The sequence below is a fragment of the Dreissena polymorpha genome, chromosome 7 (assembly GCF_020536995.1).
Source record: "Dreissena polymorpha isolate Duluth1 chromosome 7, UMN_Dpol_1.0, whole genome shotgun sequence".
NCBI classification, from domain to species: domain Eukaryota; kingdom Metazoa; phylum Mollusca; class Bivalvia; order Myida; family Dreissenidae; genus Dreissena; species Dreissena polymorpha.
This window is the reverse complement of record NC_068361.1, coordinates 53,002,513-53,018,362: the sequence shown is the minus strand read 5'-3', so window position 1 is coordinate 53,018,362 and position 15,850 is coordinate 53,002,513. Positions and strand designations below refer to the sequence as shown.

General features: G+C 37.2%; 2 protein-coding genes across 5 annotated transcripts in view; one reads left to right on the top strand and one right to left on the bottom strand.

Moving 5' to 3' along the window:
- The window catches only part of LOC127837776 (sec1 family domain-containing protein 2-like), a 26,426-nt gene extending 15,809 nt beyond the window's left edge, over positions 1-10,617 (bottom strand). The window contains exons 1-4 of one of the 4 annotated variants that reach the window (XM_052365144.1): positions 10,527-10,617; positions 2,389-2,578; positions 1,789-1,893; positions 587-712 (exon numbers count right to left, since the gene is read on the bottom strand). In XM_052365144.1, the coding sequence (XP_052221104.1) occupies positions 587-712; positions 1,789-1,893; positions 2,389-2,562 (405 nt within the window). In that variant the 5' untranslated portion in view covers positions 2,563-2,578; positions 10,527-10,617. The other 3 variants (XM_052365146.1, XM_052365147.1, XM_052365143.1) reach the window with 3 other exon arrangements.
- LOC127837777 (uncharacterized) lies at positions 10,590-15,850 on the top strand. Its single transcript, XM_052365148.1, has 3 exons — positions 10,590-10,668; positions 13,478-13,636; positions 14,252-15,850. Exons 2-3 carry the CDS (start codon positions 13,522-13,524, stop codon positions 15,049-15,051), a joined length of 915 nt encoding a protein of 304 aa, XP_052221108.1. The 5' UTR covers positions 10,590-10,668; positions 13,478-13,521; the 3' UTR covers positions 15,052-15,850.

The window sequence follows — 15,850 nt, the reverse complement described above, 5'->3', positions numbered from 1 at the left end:
TTGAAGTAAAGTGTTTGTTTGTTTTAGTTCAGTACCAATAGAACATTCCTTGTTTCATAAATGCACTGATCTCAAAAATAAAAAAGAACCAACAAGTTTTTAAAACCTGGTTCAGTGAATGCCAATCTTTTTTCTGGGGTATTTCAATCTGGTGGTCCCAGGTTTAATCCATATTATGGGAGGAAACACAAGATTTCCATATGGGTTCTTCCCAGAAAACAAACTTAACAGTATTTCAATTTGAAATTCTATGAAATCGGATGGAAATAAATATCATAATAAACAATCATATTTGATAGAAAAGTCAAACAACAAAGGATTGAACTTATAATTGCACTAAATAAGCATCTTCTGGGAAAACTGGGCTTAAAGCATATGTGTAAAATGTCCTTCCATATTAGCCTGTGCAGTCCACACAGGCTAATCAGGGACTACACGTTCTGTTTTTTGATATTTATGGTTTAAAAGAAGTCTCCTCTTAGTGAAAATCAAGTTTAGGGCGGAAAGTGTTGTCCTTGATGAGCTTGTGTGAACTGCCCATGCATTAAGCCCAGTTATCCCAGAACAAGGCTCCAATGTGGCCTACCATGTTGCCCATCCATTCCAGCAGCCTGTCTTCCACCTGAGTAAAGAACTGCTCGCTCTCCTCTGTGACATCCTGTAGGCTGAATGAGTGCACGGCAGAACTCTGGCATGTAATTACAACTACATACTGAAACAAGAACAATGAATAATTGAGCTGCATAACGGGAAAACTGGGCTTAATGCATGTGCCCATAGTGCTGTTCCATAAAAGCCATTGCAGTCAAAACAGGCTAATCAGGAACAACATTTTCCACTTTTATGGAATTTTTCGTTTAAAGGGAGTCTGTACTAAGCATAAAATCAAGTCTAGGCGTAGAGTGTCGTCTCTGATTAGCCTGTGCGGACTAGACAAGGCAACTCTCAGACAACACTTTAAGCTTATGCATTAATTCCAGTTTTTCCATAACGATGCTCAATTTATGATTTTTTGGCTAGTTGTTTAAACTGTACCATTCACAAGGTTTCATGGGGAAAAAAATCACAGTCAGACAGACAAATGTAAAATCCCTATATATGAAAGGGTGACCCACATGTAACTTACGGAGAATATTTTGTCATTTACATTAAAGACATTATCAATGAAAAGCAAATGAAAACAAAGAGCATACACAAATATAAGGGTGTTCTAATAGTCTGTACCAGTAACATAATTTGATTTATTTCCTATGTTAAATGTACCCATTATCGTGATTTTGACTCAACTACTTACTAGGGAATTATTGTTTAGAAAAGGAAGATTTGATTTTCAAATGCAAAAACACCCTTAAATCTTTCCATAAATTTTCTTACGAAAGCCATTTCTTGATATGGGACCAGCAGCCTCACACATACATGCATGCCAATGAAAACTTCTGGCTTACAGGGACACATCAGCAGGAAACCAATCAGCATCCTTTGAATACAATGGGCCCTTGTTCTGGAAAAACTGGACTTCAAGCATTTGTGTTAAAAGAAATCCCAGATTTTGCCTATGCAATCAGCACAGGCCAATCACGGATGACACTTTCCACTATGGTATTTTTTAGTTTGAAGGAAATCCATTCTTAGCGAACATTCAATTTAGGGGGACAGTGTCGTCCCTGATAAGCCTGTGTGGACTGCACTGGCTAATCTGCGACAAAACTTTACGCACTTGAACTAAGCTCAATGTTCCCAGAACAAAGCTTTAATAACTGAGGCAGCAGAAACAAACAGCAAGATCACCTGAAAATGGCTGGCCTGCAGTATGTCACGAATAATCTCCTTGGCCACTCCGACCAGGAGGCCGCTCACAACGAATACACCTTTCTTCTGGTCTTCGGCTCCACTCTTTAAAGACAAAGCATTTAACATAACAAAAACAAGCTCTTTTAACAGCTGCTATTTGGTCATTTTTAAAATGGCAAAGTGTTGTTTTCTTCAAAATCCAGTTAAAAAGATCTATAAAGCCCAATTTTGACCTTTGAACTCCATTTCTAAGTGTGATCTTGACCTTTGTGGTAGGAAGACAAATATTACATGCATCATGTAGTCTTATGATGGATTATTATTTTATAATACACATGTACATGAATATATGCCAAAAATATTGCTGAGACAAGAATTTCCAAGCTGTTTTAAGGCCAACTTTTATTTTTGACCTCTAATTGTGAACTTGACAATTTAGCTAGTGAGACGGTTGCTACATGCAACACATTGTCTTACGATGGTGGACCTTTTTTTAATGAAAAGGCAGGAAATTTTGCATCAACACACAGATGTAGAATTGGACAGTGTAACTGCTATAATTATGCTGCTTTCTGAAATGACATGCTTAAGACCTACCTCAAAGGAAGAGAATTCCTTGACATCAGTTGCTCCAGCATTCAAGAGTCGAGGTAACCCACCTTGCCAATGTAGCAACTCTCCTGCAGTATTGTCAATGAATACCACTGCCTTTGCAACATGTTTGTACACTTTTTCCCATTGCTTAGCAATCCCAGCCGATATTGCTTTCATTTTTCATAAGCCACGCCTGAAACATGAATATGATAGAGATTGGTAACGACTAATGACATGTTAAACAACTATACTAATAATGGTAACAAGAGCACCACATAACGGGTGCCACGCTCGGCTGCGGGTGCATTTTTTAAGAAATGAAAGCTTGTCAGAATTTTAATATTTTTTTTTTTAGAGGTCACAGTGACCTTGACCTTTGACCTAGTGACCCAAATATGGGTGTGGCGTGTAGAACTCATCATGCAAGGTGCAGCTACATATGAAGTTTTAAAGTTGTAGGTGGAAGCACTTTGATTTTAGAGCCAATGTTCAAAACCTTGACAAAATGTTAAGGTTTTAGCACGACGCGGACGGCGGACACGACGACGGACACGACACAACAAGCTGGCTATGACAATACCTCGGGTTTTCTCCGAAAACAGCCAAGCTAATAAAAATCCAGTGCTTTTTCCAGGAATTTTTTCAGACAACCCGGGGCCAATAGGGTGGGGTGGACTGTCCCCTCCTTACTTTTTTTTACATTTCTAGAGGCCAATAACGTCATTTGGCGCCGCAGGGCTTGTAACGTCATATACTTTTGGTGAGCTATGACTCTTAAAAACAAGAACTATAGTCATGGATAAAGATATATTTATAAATTGTTTTTTAATGGTTTAGAACCTTTTCCGTAAAGAGATTATAATCCCAACTCTAACGATTCCCCGATACATCCGTATTAATCCGACTCTTTAAGTGCATACTTACTATTTTTCCAGTTTCTCTTAATTATCTGAAAATCCTGTATATTCTATTTATAAAAGCAAACTCTGCTAAATATTAACGATAAAAGTGCTCAAGAATTTTGTAAACACTCTTTTTTCTAAAGCCTAAAGTATAAAATGAATTCCGGCATTTGTGACTATTTGAAGATTTGATGAACTACTCCCACTAAACATGTTTAAATCACTTGGCGTGATGTGTGCATGTTTATACAACCATCAATACACCCACGCTTTCCATGCAAATGACACGAAGTTGTACATGCTGCATAATTTTCGCGCCTTTTTTATTGATACAAAGATTCAACAGGATATAAATATGCACTGTTTATTTGAAGCTAGAATTAGTCAAAGTCGCGCTAACATTAACATTCTGAACTGAGTTTCAGATAAGAAATGTATTTATGCTAATTGGAGATTTCAACAAAACATTAAAAGCTTCGTAATGAATTCAACTTTAACTTGTTAAAACGCTTAACGAGTTGAAACAATGTTTTGACAGTATAATGCATGAAATGGAAAATTTTCACCAGGATTTCAGCTTGTTGCCATCATCATTCTTATAATTAGCTGGCAAGGATTTCTGTGGCAATTAAATGTATGTAACGAGTCGTCTGCATGATTTAACTACAGGTTAGTTCTTCTTGCATGCTCTGAGATTTTATGGGTACATACGTACAGCTCATCGTTCTTTCTGATTAAACCAAATTCAATGTCAAAATAATAAGTGACTTTAAGTCACGAGTTTGTCTATAAATTCCATTTCAATCAACCTTAAACAGCGTAACAAACACAATACCTGTTATCAATATCAATTTGCGTGTTGTTTGTGGATAAATGCTCAAAATTAAAAGTTTATAAAAACCGTTACCAAACTGAAAGTCGAAGTTTTGAATTGATCTATCTTACAAAGGTTCTGTAGAAAGTCAGTGTATTATGATTGGTTGATTAGACACGAGATCTATCTCGCAGGGGATTCCAGAGACAATTGATGGAAATAGGAAATAGGAATAGGAAATAGGAATTTTCGGAATACTCGACTTTTTCCATTGCAAAAACTTTCAAATTTCAAGAACCGTTGATGTGTTTGAAACTTTGGATTAATATCATTATTATGCGAGCACACCACATCAGGTTAGTTGTTTTTATTTGCGCATTAGTGATATATGATCTGTTTGTGTTTATTTATGCCTGAAAATTGTTTATGTTGATAATATTACCAATTAAAGTACCACCCAGATTTATGGCGGGGGACTTGACATGAAAAATGCTGTAACCAGTTGCAACTCCCAGTGACCCGGAGGGTCAATATCTGGGAGTTGGACTATTGCAACTAAACTGCAGGTATTACATGCCTACGAGTGCTGTCGCTCATAAAGTGTGGGCTCTCATTGGTCAATATTGTTTTTCCAATAAAATGACGCTCTGCCTTTAAGCGGTCTTTATTTAGGTAAAGCAATACATGTTATTGACAGAGGATCGTAAATGGGCTTTCAAAAGTTTTTATAGCTTTGATTCTTTAGAATGGCTAGCTGCAGAAGCTGCAAAAATACACTGATCAGAAGAGTTCAAGTGCCCCACTGACTCTGTTTTCGAAATTCAAGCGCCCCGTCGAAGGACCGTTAAATGACCTGTGGAAAGAAATGTACTCATACATTGACCGTCAATGGTTGAAAATATTTAAAAAAACTTCTTCTGGCGAATTAAGACAAATTTAAAAAAAAAATAAACAATACTTTAATGTGATATAATCTTGTCAAAACAGAATACAATATGTTGCAGGAAAACATTTCTGTGAGTGTTCCGCATTTACATTTTGAACTGTTTCTAAAAAGTATTTATAACAATACTGCATTGTTTTAGCTTTTGTTTACATTTGTCATGTCAAATTTTACAGGGATATCCATTTACAAGTAAGCATGTACGGAAATTTAACCTGTGGGAGGTGTTTAATCTTTTTATTTTCACATTCAGTCTTTGTTACAAACTTTATTTATTTACGTAACTGAGAGATGGTGACACATTTGCAGAAGAAACACCTACTAAAAGATTATAATTTAGTACACATAAAATATGTTCAAGTATAATGCATAAATTTTCTTGTACATTTAATCTTTCTTGTACATTTAATCTTATTGGTCCTCCATTAAGAAACTATGCCATAATTTGGTGCATTTATGTTGGACCGTATTAATTTATTAGCCAGCTCGCAAAGCATCCGCAGGGCTTTTAAATATTCTAAAATTCTTCTCTGTATTTATTGTGACTATATTTAGAATTACTCATCTGGTTATTTCCTTTTTAATTTAATCAAAATATTTGTTTATGTTTAGAGATAAGTATGACGTCACTTTGATTGTCCGCGCACTATGAATGAAGACGACGTCATTTGATTTTCATTGTTGTGGTGACATCACGTTTTCACGGAAAAGTGGAGGACTTTCGGTTAATATATTCTCATTTATAACCTTTAAATTGCGGATAACATATTTATGAAATCGTGTGAGAATCAAAATAATCGACGTGTAAGCGTTGGTTATTGCGGTAACTTTCACACTTATCTCTTGCAAAGCATCAGCGCAGTCTTTTACGTAACCTTCGCTAATAACCAAGGGTTTGTCAATCCGATGCTTGTTTAATACCAAACCACAATCCGATCGTTGGAATTTTTTTATATTTTGACAACATTTCATTTGACAGAAAATGTCACTTACTAAATTTGAGAGAATAGACACTGTTCTCAATTTGGTACAACATGTACCACCTCGTAAATCATAAACATTCTACTACAAAAAAGTGTTATATCAATGGTATTAAATAACATGTTTTGGTGGGTGACATAATTGTCGCTGACCTTCATTGTATTAACTTCTAAATTATGGTAATTTGAAATTACTTTGACTTTAAATGCTCAAAAATAAAAATAAAAATAAAACAAATATGCTGCCTGGCCCTTGTGAAATCTAAGTACAGTATGCAACATGGAGAAATCATTGCTGATGCCAGCGACGATGATGTGCACTTAAAAATTATAATTGACAAGGTCGCAACAGTTGGCTCTTCTAAATTTTTACATTGTATGTTCTAGTTGATTGTTTAGTGTTTTTAGGAGGTAATGACAAGGACATACATACTAGATTAATATCTATGTCCTTGGTATATACCAATCTTTGTTTGCTGCACAATTTGTTTATAGTTTCATGCATTTCAACTTTCACCTATATATCTTCTCTTCAGGTATACAAAATTATTGAAGGATAGGTCATATATTGAAGTTATTTAGTTACAAGGACTGTTCTGTTGCTCTAATCCGCAGTTGGTATTGGAACCATATATATTTATACCAGATTCGTGCAAAATAAGGTGATTTTATCTAAACTACACAGGTGGCAAATAAGCACCATTTTACAAACAGAAGCTTTTGTGGGCTTTTCAAACATTATCTCATCTGAGCTTTTGAACTGACAATATACTGTTCTAAATAATAACAAAATTTCAATTAAATGTAATTCTTTGTAAAATTTTCCTAAGCAAGGTAATCATGCCATTATACAGCATTGCAGTTTACCTATATATTTTTCAAAAGGTCAGATAGCTTGATTGGTAGAGCAACCCAGGCTGGTATCATTAGATGGCTCATGGGTGGTTTCGGGTTCGAATCCCGATCTTACCTTTGTAGGTAAACTTGTGGTTGCAAGGCTTGCAACTGATAGTGTAACAATCTGTTTTGGTTGGGGTTTTGGGCTAACAGTTCCGTTGGTCAGTTCATATGAAACCCTTCAATATCTATCTATCTATATATACTGCTAGTCGCCAACAATTAGCATTAATACAAGCAGGTGCGTGTCAGTGCTAAGAAATTAAGGAAGAAGTGTATAGGAGATAAAAGTAATACATAATGTATTTGTGAGACATAGAAACAAAGGTGATAGTGTTAGTTAAAAGAAGGAATATACAGATAAAAGGTTAAAAACAGCCAACCTGCTTAGAAACTGTGGTCTAGTTTGGTAACCCCCAGCCTAAACTGGTCCAGGGTAGGTGCCTGTACAATATTGGCTGGTAGAGAGTTCCATAGGACAATAGTGGCTGGATAGAAGGAGAATTTATAGTAGTTGCTTGGAGTAGGGATTTGTCTGAATGAAAGAGGGTGCAAATGTCTAGTGAGCCGGGTCGGAGGAGTGACATAGGGAGGCATTGGTACAGCAACCAGTCCGTGGACAATTTTATAGAACATCAGTAGCCGGGAGTCATACCTTCTGTTCTCAAGTGAACGCCACCCTAATTTGTCTAGCATGTGTGTGACATTGTTGTGATATGAGTAATCATTTGTAACCCATCGAGCGGCCCTGCGTTGGACCATCTCGATCTTGTTTATGTTGTGTTGTGTGTGTGGGCTCCACACTGAGCTACTATACTCAAGTTGTGGGCGGACCAGGGTTTTGAAGGCAAATTCTCTAATGCGTGGGTGTTTTATGGGAATGTTTCGTTTGATGAAGTTTAGTGTTTGACTGGCTGTTGCAGTAACCTGGTTTATGTGTTTATTCCAGCTGAGGTCAGATGTGATGCTAACACCCAAGTATTTAGCATCACTAACTGTTTCTAGAATATGACCGTGGAGTGTGTAAGTGGATTTGTAGGGACGTTTTGACCTGGTGATGTTCATAACCGTACACTTGGAAGGATTAAATTCCATATCCCAAGTGTGTTCCCATTTTTGTAGCCGATCTAGATCTTCTTGCAGGGTATTTTGTTCAGTGGGATTGTTGACCGTGATGTAGACAGCAGTGTCATCAGCAAATAACCGGACATGTGACACTATGTTTTCTGGCAAATCGTTTATGTAGAGCAAGAAGAGAAGAGGGCCGAGAACAGAGCCCTGGGGGACACCTGATGTGACTGGAACCTCGTCTGAATTGTCACCATTTACCAAGACAGACTGAAGTCGACCTATAAGGAAAGATTTGACCCATTGTAATATGCTATCTTGGATGCCGTGTTGGTGCAGTTTGTAGAGTAACTTCATGTGATTGACCTTGTCGAACGCTTTCGAGAAATCCAGGAGTATTAGATCTGTTTGTTGACCATGAATAAGGTTCCTGGATAAGTCCTCTACAAGTCCTATGAGCTGTGTCTCGCATGACAGTTTTGACCTAAAGCCATGCTGGAGATGGAAAAGAATGTTGTTGACCTGGAAGTGTTTGGTGATGTTTGAGGCGACGATGTGTTCCATGACTTTGCAAAGAACACATCTCAGTGAAATCGGCCTGTAGTTAGCAGGGTTACTTTTGTCGCCTTTTTTGAAAAGGGGGGTGACATTCGCCTTGATCCAGTCGGAGGGGACAGTGCCTGTGTCTAGAGATTTTTGAAAGATTCTGGTAACCAAGGGGGCAATTTGTACGCTTAGATTTTTAAGGACAATAGGCTTGATATTGTCAGGGCTGCAAGCTTTGCCAGTCTGCAAGTTGGACAGAAGCTTTTGGACACCACTTACACTTATGGAGATTTCGGGCATTTTGGGGTATTTTGTCTTAGGGGTGTTTCTAAACAGGGTTTGGGCTTTCATTAAACAGAGTTGACCTAATTTTAGAGGATTCATTGGGGTGAAGACGGACTGAAATTGGCGATTGAGGAAGTTTGCTTGACCCTTGCTATCAGTGATAAGATTATCATTTTCCAGTAGAAAAGCGATACCTTGGGTATCCTGTTTAGCATCTTTGATTGTGGAGAAGAGCTTCTTACGGGAGAAATTTTGACCTATGTGGGGGGTGTCTGGATCACCGGACTGCGCTTCGAGTACGTATTCAAGGTAACTGTTGTGGGCCTGATTTATTTTATTTTTAACCTGATTTCTGAGTTTTCTATACTGTTGTTTGACCTTGGGACTGCCAGTTTTTTGTTTAACATACAATTTATTTCTTTTTCTTATTTGTCTTAGGATACTTTGGGTGATCCAGGGAAGAGAGGGTTTTGATCCTAACCTCTTTGAGGGAATAAAGAGGTTTGATCCCTCTCGGAGAAGGTCCTTGAATTCAGTCCATAGCTCTTCGATGGACTTAGATTGGTAATTTGTGAACATGGTAGGGGACCTAGAAACAATGTATTGTTGAAAGTTGACCCAATTTGCTTTATGGAATAGGTGTACAGTGCGGGGCTTTTGTCGATTTAGTCGGGGTTTGATATCGGAAGTGATTTGAACAATGTCGTGATCAGAGATACCAGCTACTAACTTTACATTTTTAATGAGAGAGGGGTTTGACATAAAGAACAGATCTAAAGTGTTTGTTAACCTTGTTGGGAAACTGACCATTTGTTGGAGAGAGAAGTCATTTATAAGTGATAGGAAGTCATCGTAGAGTTTTGGAAGGGAGCAACCATCTTTAACTAAGGGAATACCTTGGCTGTCCCAGGATAGTTTTGGAAAATTAAAGTCCCCAGTAAGCCACACTTTACCTTTGAGTTTGTTAACCAGTTGTAGTAACTTGTGTAATTCTAATATGCTATTTTCATCTTGTTCGTGGGGTCTGTAGTATGATCCCAAGTACAGGGGTTGAGCTCCAAATATTTCAAGTTTTAACCAAAGGATTTCACAGTTTGTTTGCAACTTTTTCATTTCTGAGACAACAATTGTATTTTTGACCAGGATAAAGACCCCACCCCCAGACCCCCATATGGCCTGTTTGTCGTTTAATTGCTGATTAACATAATAATTAAAAGTTCATTTCCTTATTTTTTATACTAGTCTTTGCGAACTCCACGTCCTTCTGCTAGGAAGTGCCTTTTAATAATTTAATTCAAATATAATCTTTATTATTTTGTTTTTAGTTTTTTGTTAGTTTCTTCTATTAAATATTAATCGAGCTCTCTTTGAGGCTTTGCCTTATTTCACACAAAAATCTACTTTCTATGTCATAACCTTCAGGTAGTTAAAAGAAACACTTACCTTGATTCAGTTGTAGTTAATTGTATGTTGATATGAATAAGCAATATCAGATACATATATTGACTAATTTCCTTAGATTATTGGTTCTTGACTAGTTTATCCGAAAATAAAATCCGAAATAATAGCACTTTAAATAACACGTAATTCTAGTCATAATTGATACTTTGTCAGAATAAGCATACACAATAAACAAGGCTGAAAATGTTTGATTTAATTTATTTATATATTATTGCTTATTGTATAAAGTATAACTCGCAAAATACATAATTTTCTGACAATCTCGATGGTTGTTGTTGTTGGTCACAGCCACACGGCCGCAGGAAATTTTGAATCTTCAAAAAGGAGGTTTTCACTTTTGGCGGAAGTCAATATTTCACGCTGCAGAATCAGAACAGAACTTAGAAGGTAAATTGTGAAAATTCTAAACGTATGGTCAGACGTATCCAGAAAATTTTCAGAGGGGGGGGGGGGGGGAGGCTCAACAGGGGAGGGTGCGGGAGGGGTGTCCCCTTCCGTCGACGATTTTTTTTTGAAATGGCACCTTGAAATGATGCGATTTCCTGCTATCTAATCAGCATTTTGCATGATAAAAGTGCATGTAAAACAAATAAGAACTTGAGTTCACACATCATGTGTGACAGACACACGGACAGACAGACACACAGGGGTAAATCAAATGTCTCTCAAACCACTAAAGTGGTGGGAGACATTATCTTTATCCATAACTTTTTTAACAGAGTTAGATGGGTGGACCTCCTATTTAACCTTGTTGGATATCCTACTAGGTCAACTTAGGTACAACATTAAAATGTTTATGTCCATGTCCCTATGAATGGAAAGCAGGCACACAGCGGACAACCTGTCCTGACCCATTGATGATCTTAGTTTTGTCTTAACAAGTCCTTGGGCACTGATACTCCTTTCACACTCGCATGATGTAACAGGGAACACACATGATATGGACAAAACAGTGTAAATGATGGGGTACAGCTGGGAATCACAATGTGCAACAGAGCCCTGAAGGGTAGTAGGTGGGTTGGGTACACCTTTCCACCTAGCCTGCCATATAAAGTGCAACTCGGCAGGGAGGGACTGAGGGGAAGGGAGATCATCAATGAACCATTCAAGGTCACTAGCACTGACAGGAGAGGCGCAAATTTGTTCAGGTATAAACTTCAATCCCATGGCTGCCTTAGTCTGCAAATCACTGCATCGGGTGTCCATTTCGTTCACAAAAGTGTTAACAAAGGGAGTCGTTAGGTTTCTGTGTAGTTTAATTCGGGTGTAGCTGCCTCGATGTTGTCACGCTTTAAGAAAATGATTTAGTTTTATATAGCAAAGTAATTCTTCATTTTTGAGTCTTTTTTAATTTTAAAAAGTATGGATGAACATCAAAGCAGTTAGCACGATTTGTAAAAAAAATAAATAATAAAAATTGCCATTCATTAATTGTGCAGTTGAATTTCACTGGCAATAACTTGTTACTCAAAAGGATTATCACTCTAAAGAGCTAATACCAATTAAATTCATCAAAGAAATTACCGAAAAATAATTATGATTGTCCATTGCGTTCATCTAAACTCTTTAATTGCTACAAATTGAAATATTGTTTTTCACAAGTCTCATGCGGCAGCAATTTGTAAACATTTATGTTTAGCTAAATGTATGGATGAATTTCATTAGTTGAATGTATCTTCTTCAGCCAATCAAAAGCGCAGTTTATTACTTACAGTCAATAAAGCGTGCACTTAGCTGACGAAGGTTAGATGGTCTGTACACATGCCTGGGAGCTAATCACACAAATCGACAGCTGTTTATGGCTTAATTAGGGACATATGACAGGAAATACACAAGTGGATTGAAACAGTAAGGGGCTCATTTTTATTAAAAATCGTGTCTAGCCAGCCAGCTGGGGGGGGGGCTTTAGCCCCCAAGCCCCCCACCTAAATACGCCTCTGATGGGAGACACTTTTCTAGGTAAATAATTAGAATCTGGGGCAGTAATGTTGCTGAAAACTGTCGCACTGGAAGCGTGTCACAGTCAACAATTCCTTTCACAATTTTACTCACATTGTCAACTGAATCTATTCTCATATCATAGAAGGCGGCAAAGATTGCTTCTCGATAGCTCATTTCTTTAGATGTGGTGTTGAAAATCTTGTGGAAAGGCTCACATAGGAACTCTATTAATTGTTTAACCACTTCACTGTTACTGTTGAGTTTTTCAGAAACCTTAGTGATTCCTTTGCCATGTACAGAGAACTTAGCTTATCAGGGCCCTCAATCCATTTTAGGGGAAGCTGGTCGCTACCCTCATGAGGGAGAATTTTCGCGGTGTTTCCCTTTTGGGGGGATTTTTTTACTTACTCTCTCATTATTACATTTGTACATGTTTGCACTATATTCATTTCTTTTTCATAATTTAGTATGTTTGACAAGATTAAATTCAGGGCTCAAGCTGCTGCCAGACATTATCGCCAATGGCGATTATTTTATCCAACTGGCTATTATTTCTTAAAATTGTCTAAAACAAATGGCGATTATTTTATCCGCCGACATAAAAATTACCTCTAAAAGTATTACGAGTGCGTAACGCTTGTAAATCGGGCCTGCACAGCAGGAAATATCGATATAAACGAGATTACTGTGTACACACTCGACCCTGTGTATTGTCATGCGTCACTTAACTTCTGCGACATCTTTGCCTAGAGCGTTTTTCTCAATCAGTGTCCGACAAAAGTGTTATATCTCGGAATACTTCTTTAAGTATTAATTTAATTGAAATAGAATTGAGATATAATAATCATGAGACACATCTTATTAAAAAAATAATATTTTTATTTTTATTTTTTAATATAGGGGGAATTTTTCTCCCCAAAAGGGGGAAAAAAGTATACTTTTCAGTTGGGGGACTGCGGCCAAAATTCGGTCGCAGATTTGATAGATTAAGGGCCCTGCTTATGAATTGTGTTGTCACCTACATTGTTTATTGATTCCGGCTCTGTTTCTGCGAATATTTCTCTGAAGTCTTTTCTTTTGATCTGGAATGGAGATGTTTAGTTTTTTTGGTGTCACAGTTGACTTGGTACCAGTGGGCTTGGTACCAGTTTGTGGTGAATCTTGAGGCTTATAAAACTCTGACACTGAAAATACAAAACAAAAACATGAAAAACACAAGGAAATCATTTGTAACAAATATTTTATTTCATTTCAGGACCAATTGAAGTTGCATTGAAAGTTAACTGTCCGACTATCCTCATGCCTGTCCTTAAGCGAGGCAGATCCAGGTTGTCCAGTAGGAAAGGGGATTATAAGAACCGTGGCAAGAAATCCAACAACAAACACTTTGCAGTCAAAATTGAGATTTCTCAAGGTAATGCCTTGTTTATGACATGTTAAAACTTCGGTCATAACTTTGAAAAGTAGGTTTTAAGGTGAATTACAGAAAACATACATGCAGTCCACACTATAACGCATGGCTTTTTCACCTTATATATTAAGAGGCCTTTTAAAGGTGGCTTCCCAATTTAACTTCTGTAAAACCAAGCAGTTGATTTTTGCCATAAATCCAAAGTTACATCAGCTTTTCTGTTTCCCAATTCAGCAGGCTAAGGCCCCTTCCCATTCAGGGAGTAAAAGCCATGTAGCAGGTGCACACTTTATTGGATATATATTTTGTCTGAGCTTCATCAAAGTTGGTCAGAATCATGAATGTTTATCTCCATGGTACATGTATCTAGGCAGGGCTTACACACCTTGTTTGGGGGAATGGGGTTGGGGTCCTTCAAGCAGGGAATTCGCGTCATTTAGAGAAAAAGCGGAATCTAAGACGATTTAAAAAATCACTTTATAAACTAACTTAAAGACATTGCTTTATTTTGAGGGCCCATTTGTTTATATCTTACTTCTTGAAAAATGTAATGCCATAAATAAAATTTCATGCTCAATGGTCCTTACTATAATGTTCTCTTTGTTTTAATACTTGCAGAATGTAAACCAGAGACGATGTGTGACCAGATCTCTGAGTACACTTACGCCAGTGACAACTTCTTCAGTCAGTGTTTATCTACATTACAATCGGACTCAAGTCAAACTGTGACAGAAGCTGATGAAGGAAGCTTAGACTACGCAGATGCATATTATGTGATCATAAACAAACATGCATTTCAGTACTATGAGCATGATGACCTAGATAGATTTGTTCAAAAAAGAAAAGATATACTATTCAGCAAGTTCAAGAAAGAGTGCTCATATATTGATAATGATGATTATGTGTGCTTTAAGAAAAGTCAGTCAGTCCGCTTTGTGCAGTTGTATGACAGTGATGATCTAATGAAAATGAAATTAGCTGTGTCAGTGAATGAACATTTCAGTGTTAGCATCCAGGTACATGACAAAAAGTTACTGTCCAACCACAAAATATGGAGTTCCATTCCAAGAGTGTGCACCACAGTATCTACTATGTCAAGGATATTAAGATCGGTTGGTCGGTTCAATATCTGCCCCGGAAATCCTGACCCAGGTCTTCAAACATTCATACCAGAAGGATCATACTTGGATGCAAGGGATGGTCCATCACGAAAAGGGCTACGCACATGTTACACTGGAACGTCTACCATTATTTCAACAAACTGTCAGCTCCTTGTTCAGAACAAACGTTGTAAATGTTGTCAGACCTACCGACGTACATTACTCATTCAACTCTCTAGGCAAGAGAAAACACGGAAAGTGTACACCCCTAACTTAAGAAAGATTGGTTGCACTGTCAAACCCCTTTCAACAGGCTGACATCTTATCAGAAATTTCAAAAGTTTAAGCAGGGACATATACAAACTTTTTTTTTGACCTATACAAAAACAAAGTTTGTATATGTCCCTGGTTCAAGCAACACCAGGAATACACAACAACACTGGAACAAGAGAATGCAAAAATGAAAAGAAAGATAAATCATGAAATTGACAAAAATGGAATGCAATTAAGCTTAGATTAAAGCATGGATTTTATGGAACTGCTGGACAATCCTATAGACACAGAAAGTTCATGGTACAGAGAAAATGCAAACAGCTGCAAGACATTATTCTGGGAACAGCAATTGAAATACAATCAATTAAAGGACAAGCCGCAGATGAGATGGAACCCAATGGTATTAATCGAATCTGGCGCGGTATAGACCAGTTCATTGTTATTGTTTTGATTCCTGATTTTCGTGCATGCGCAATGCACTGGTAGTCAAAACCATTGCTTACAGCTAACGCAAAGCATATGGATAACGAGACTTGTTTAGTCAATAAATCGAAAAGAAACTAAAAAACAACACCTAAATAATATTTAAAAATATAATATTTAGTGACAAAAGAATGCATTAACACATTTATTTGCATTTTAAAAGAACGCGTCATTAGCATCAAATTAATTAAGATTGTCTGAAGACTGAACGACAGACAATTCGGCACAACAAAGAGATCTATGCATTAGCCGTATAATTATTTGCAGAAAAGCTTCAATAAAAATAATGATACGTCTAATTATAAAATTATAATTATCAATTGCATGCGTAAACTAGAGTAATAAAAAATTAGTGATAGAA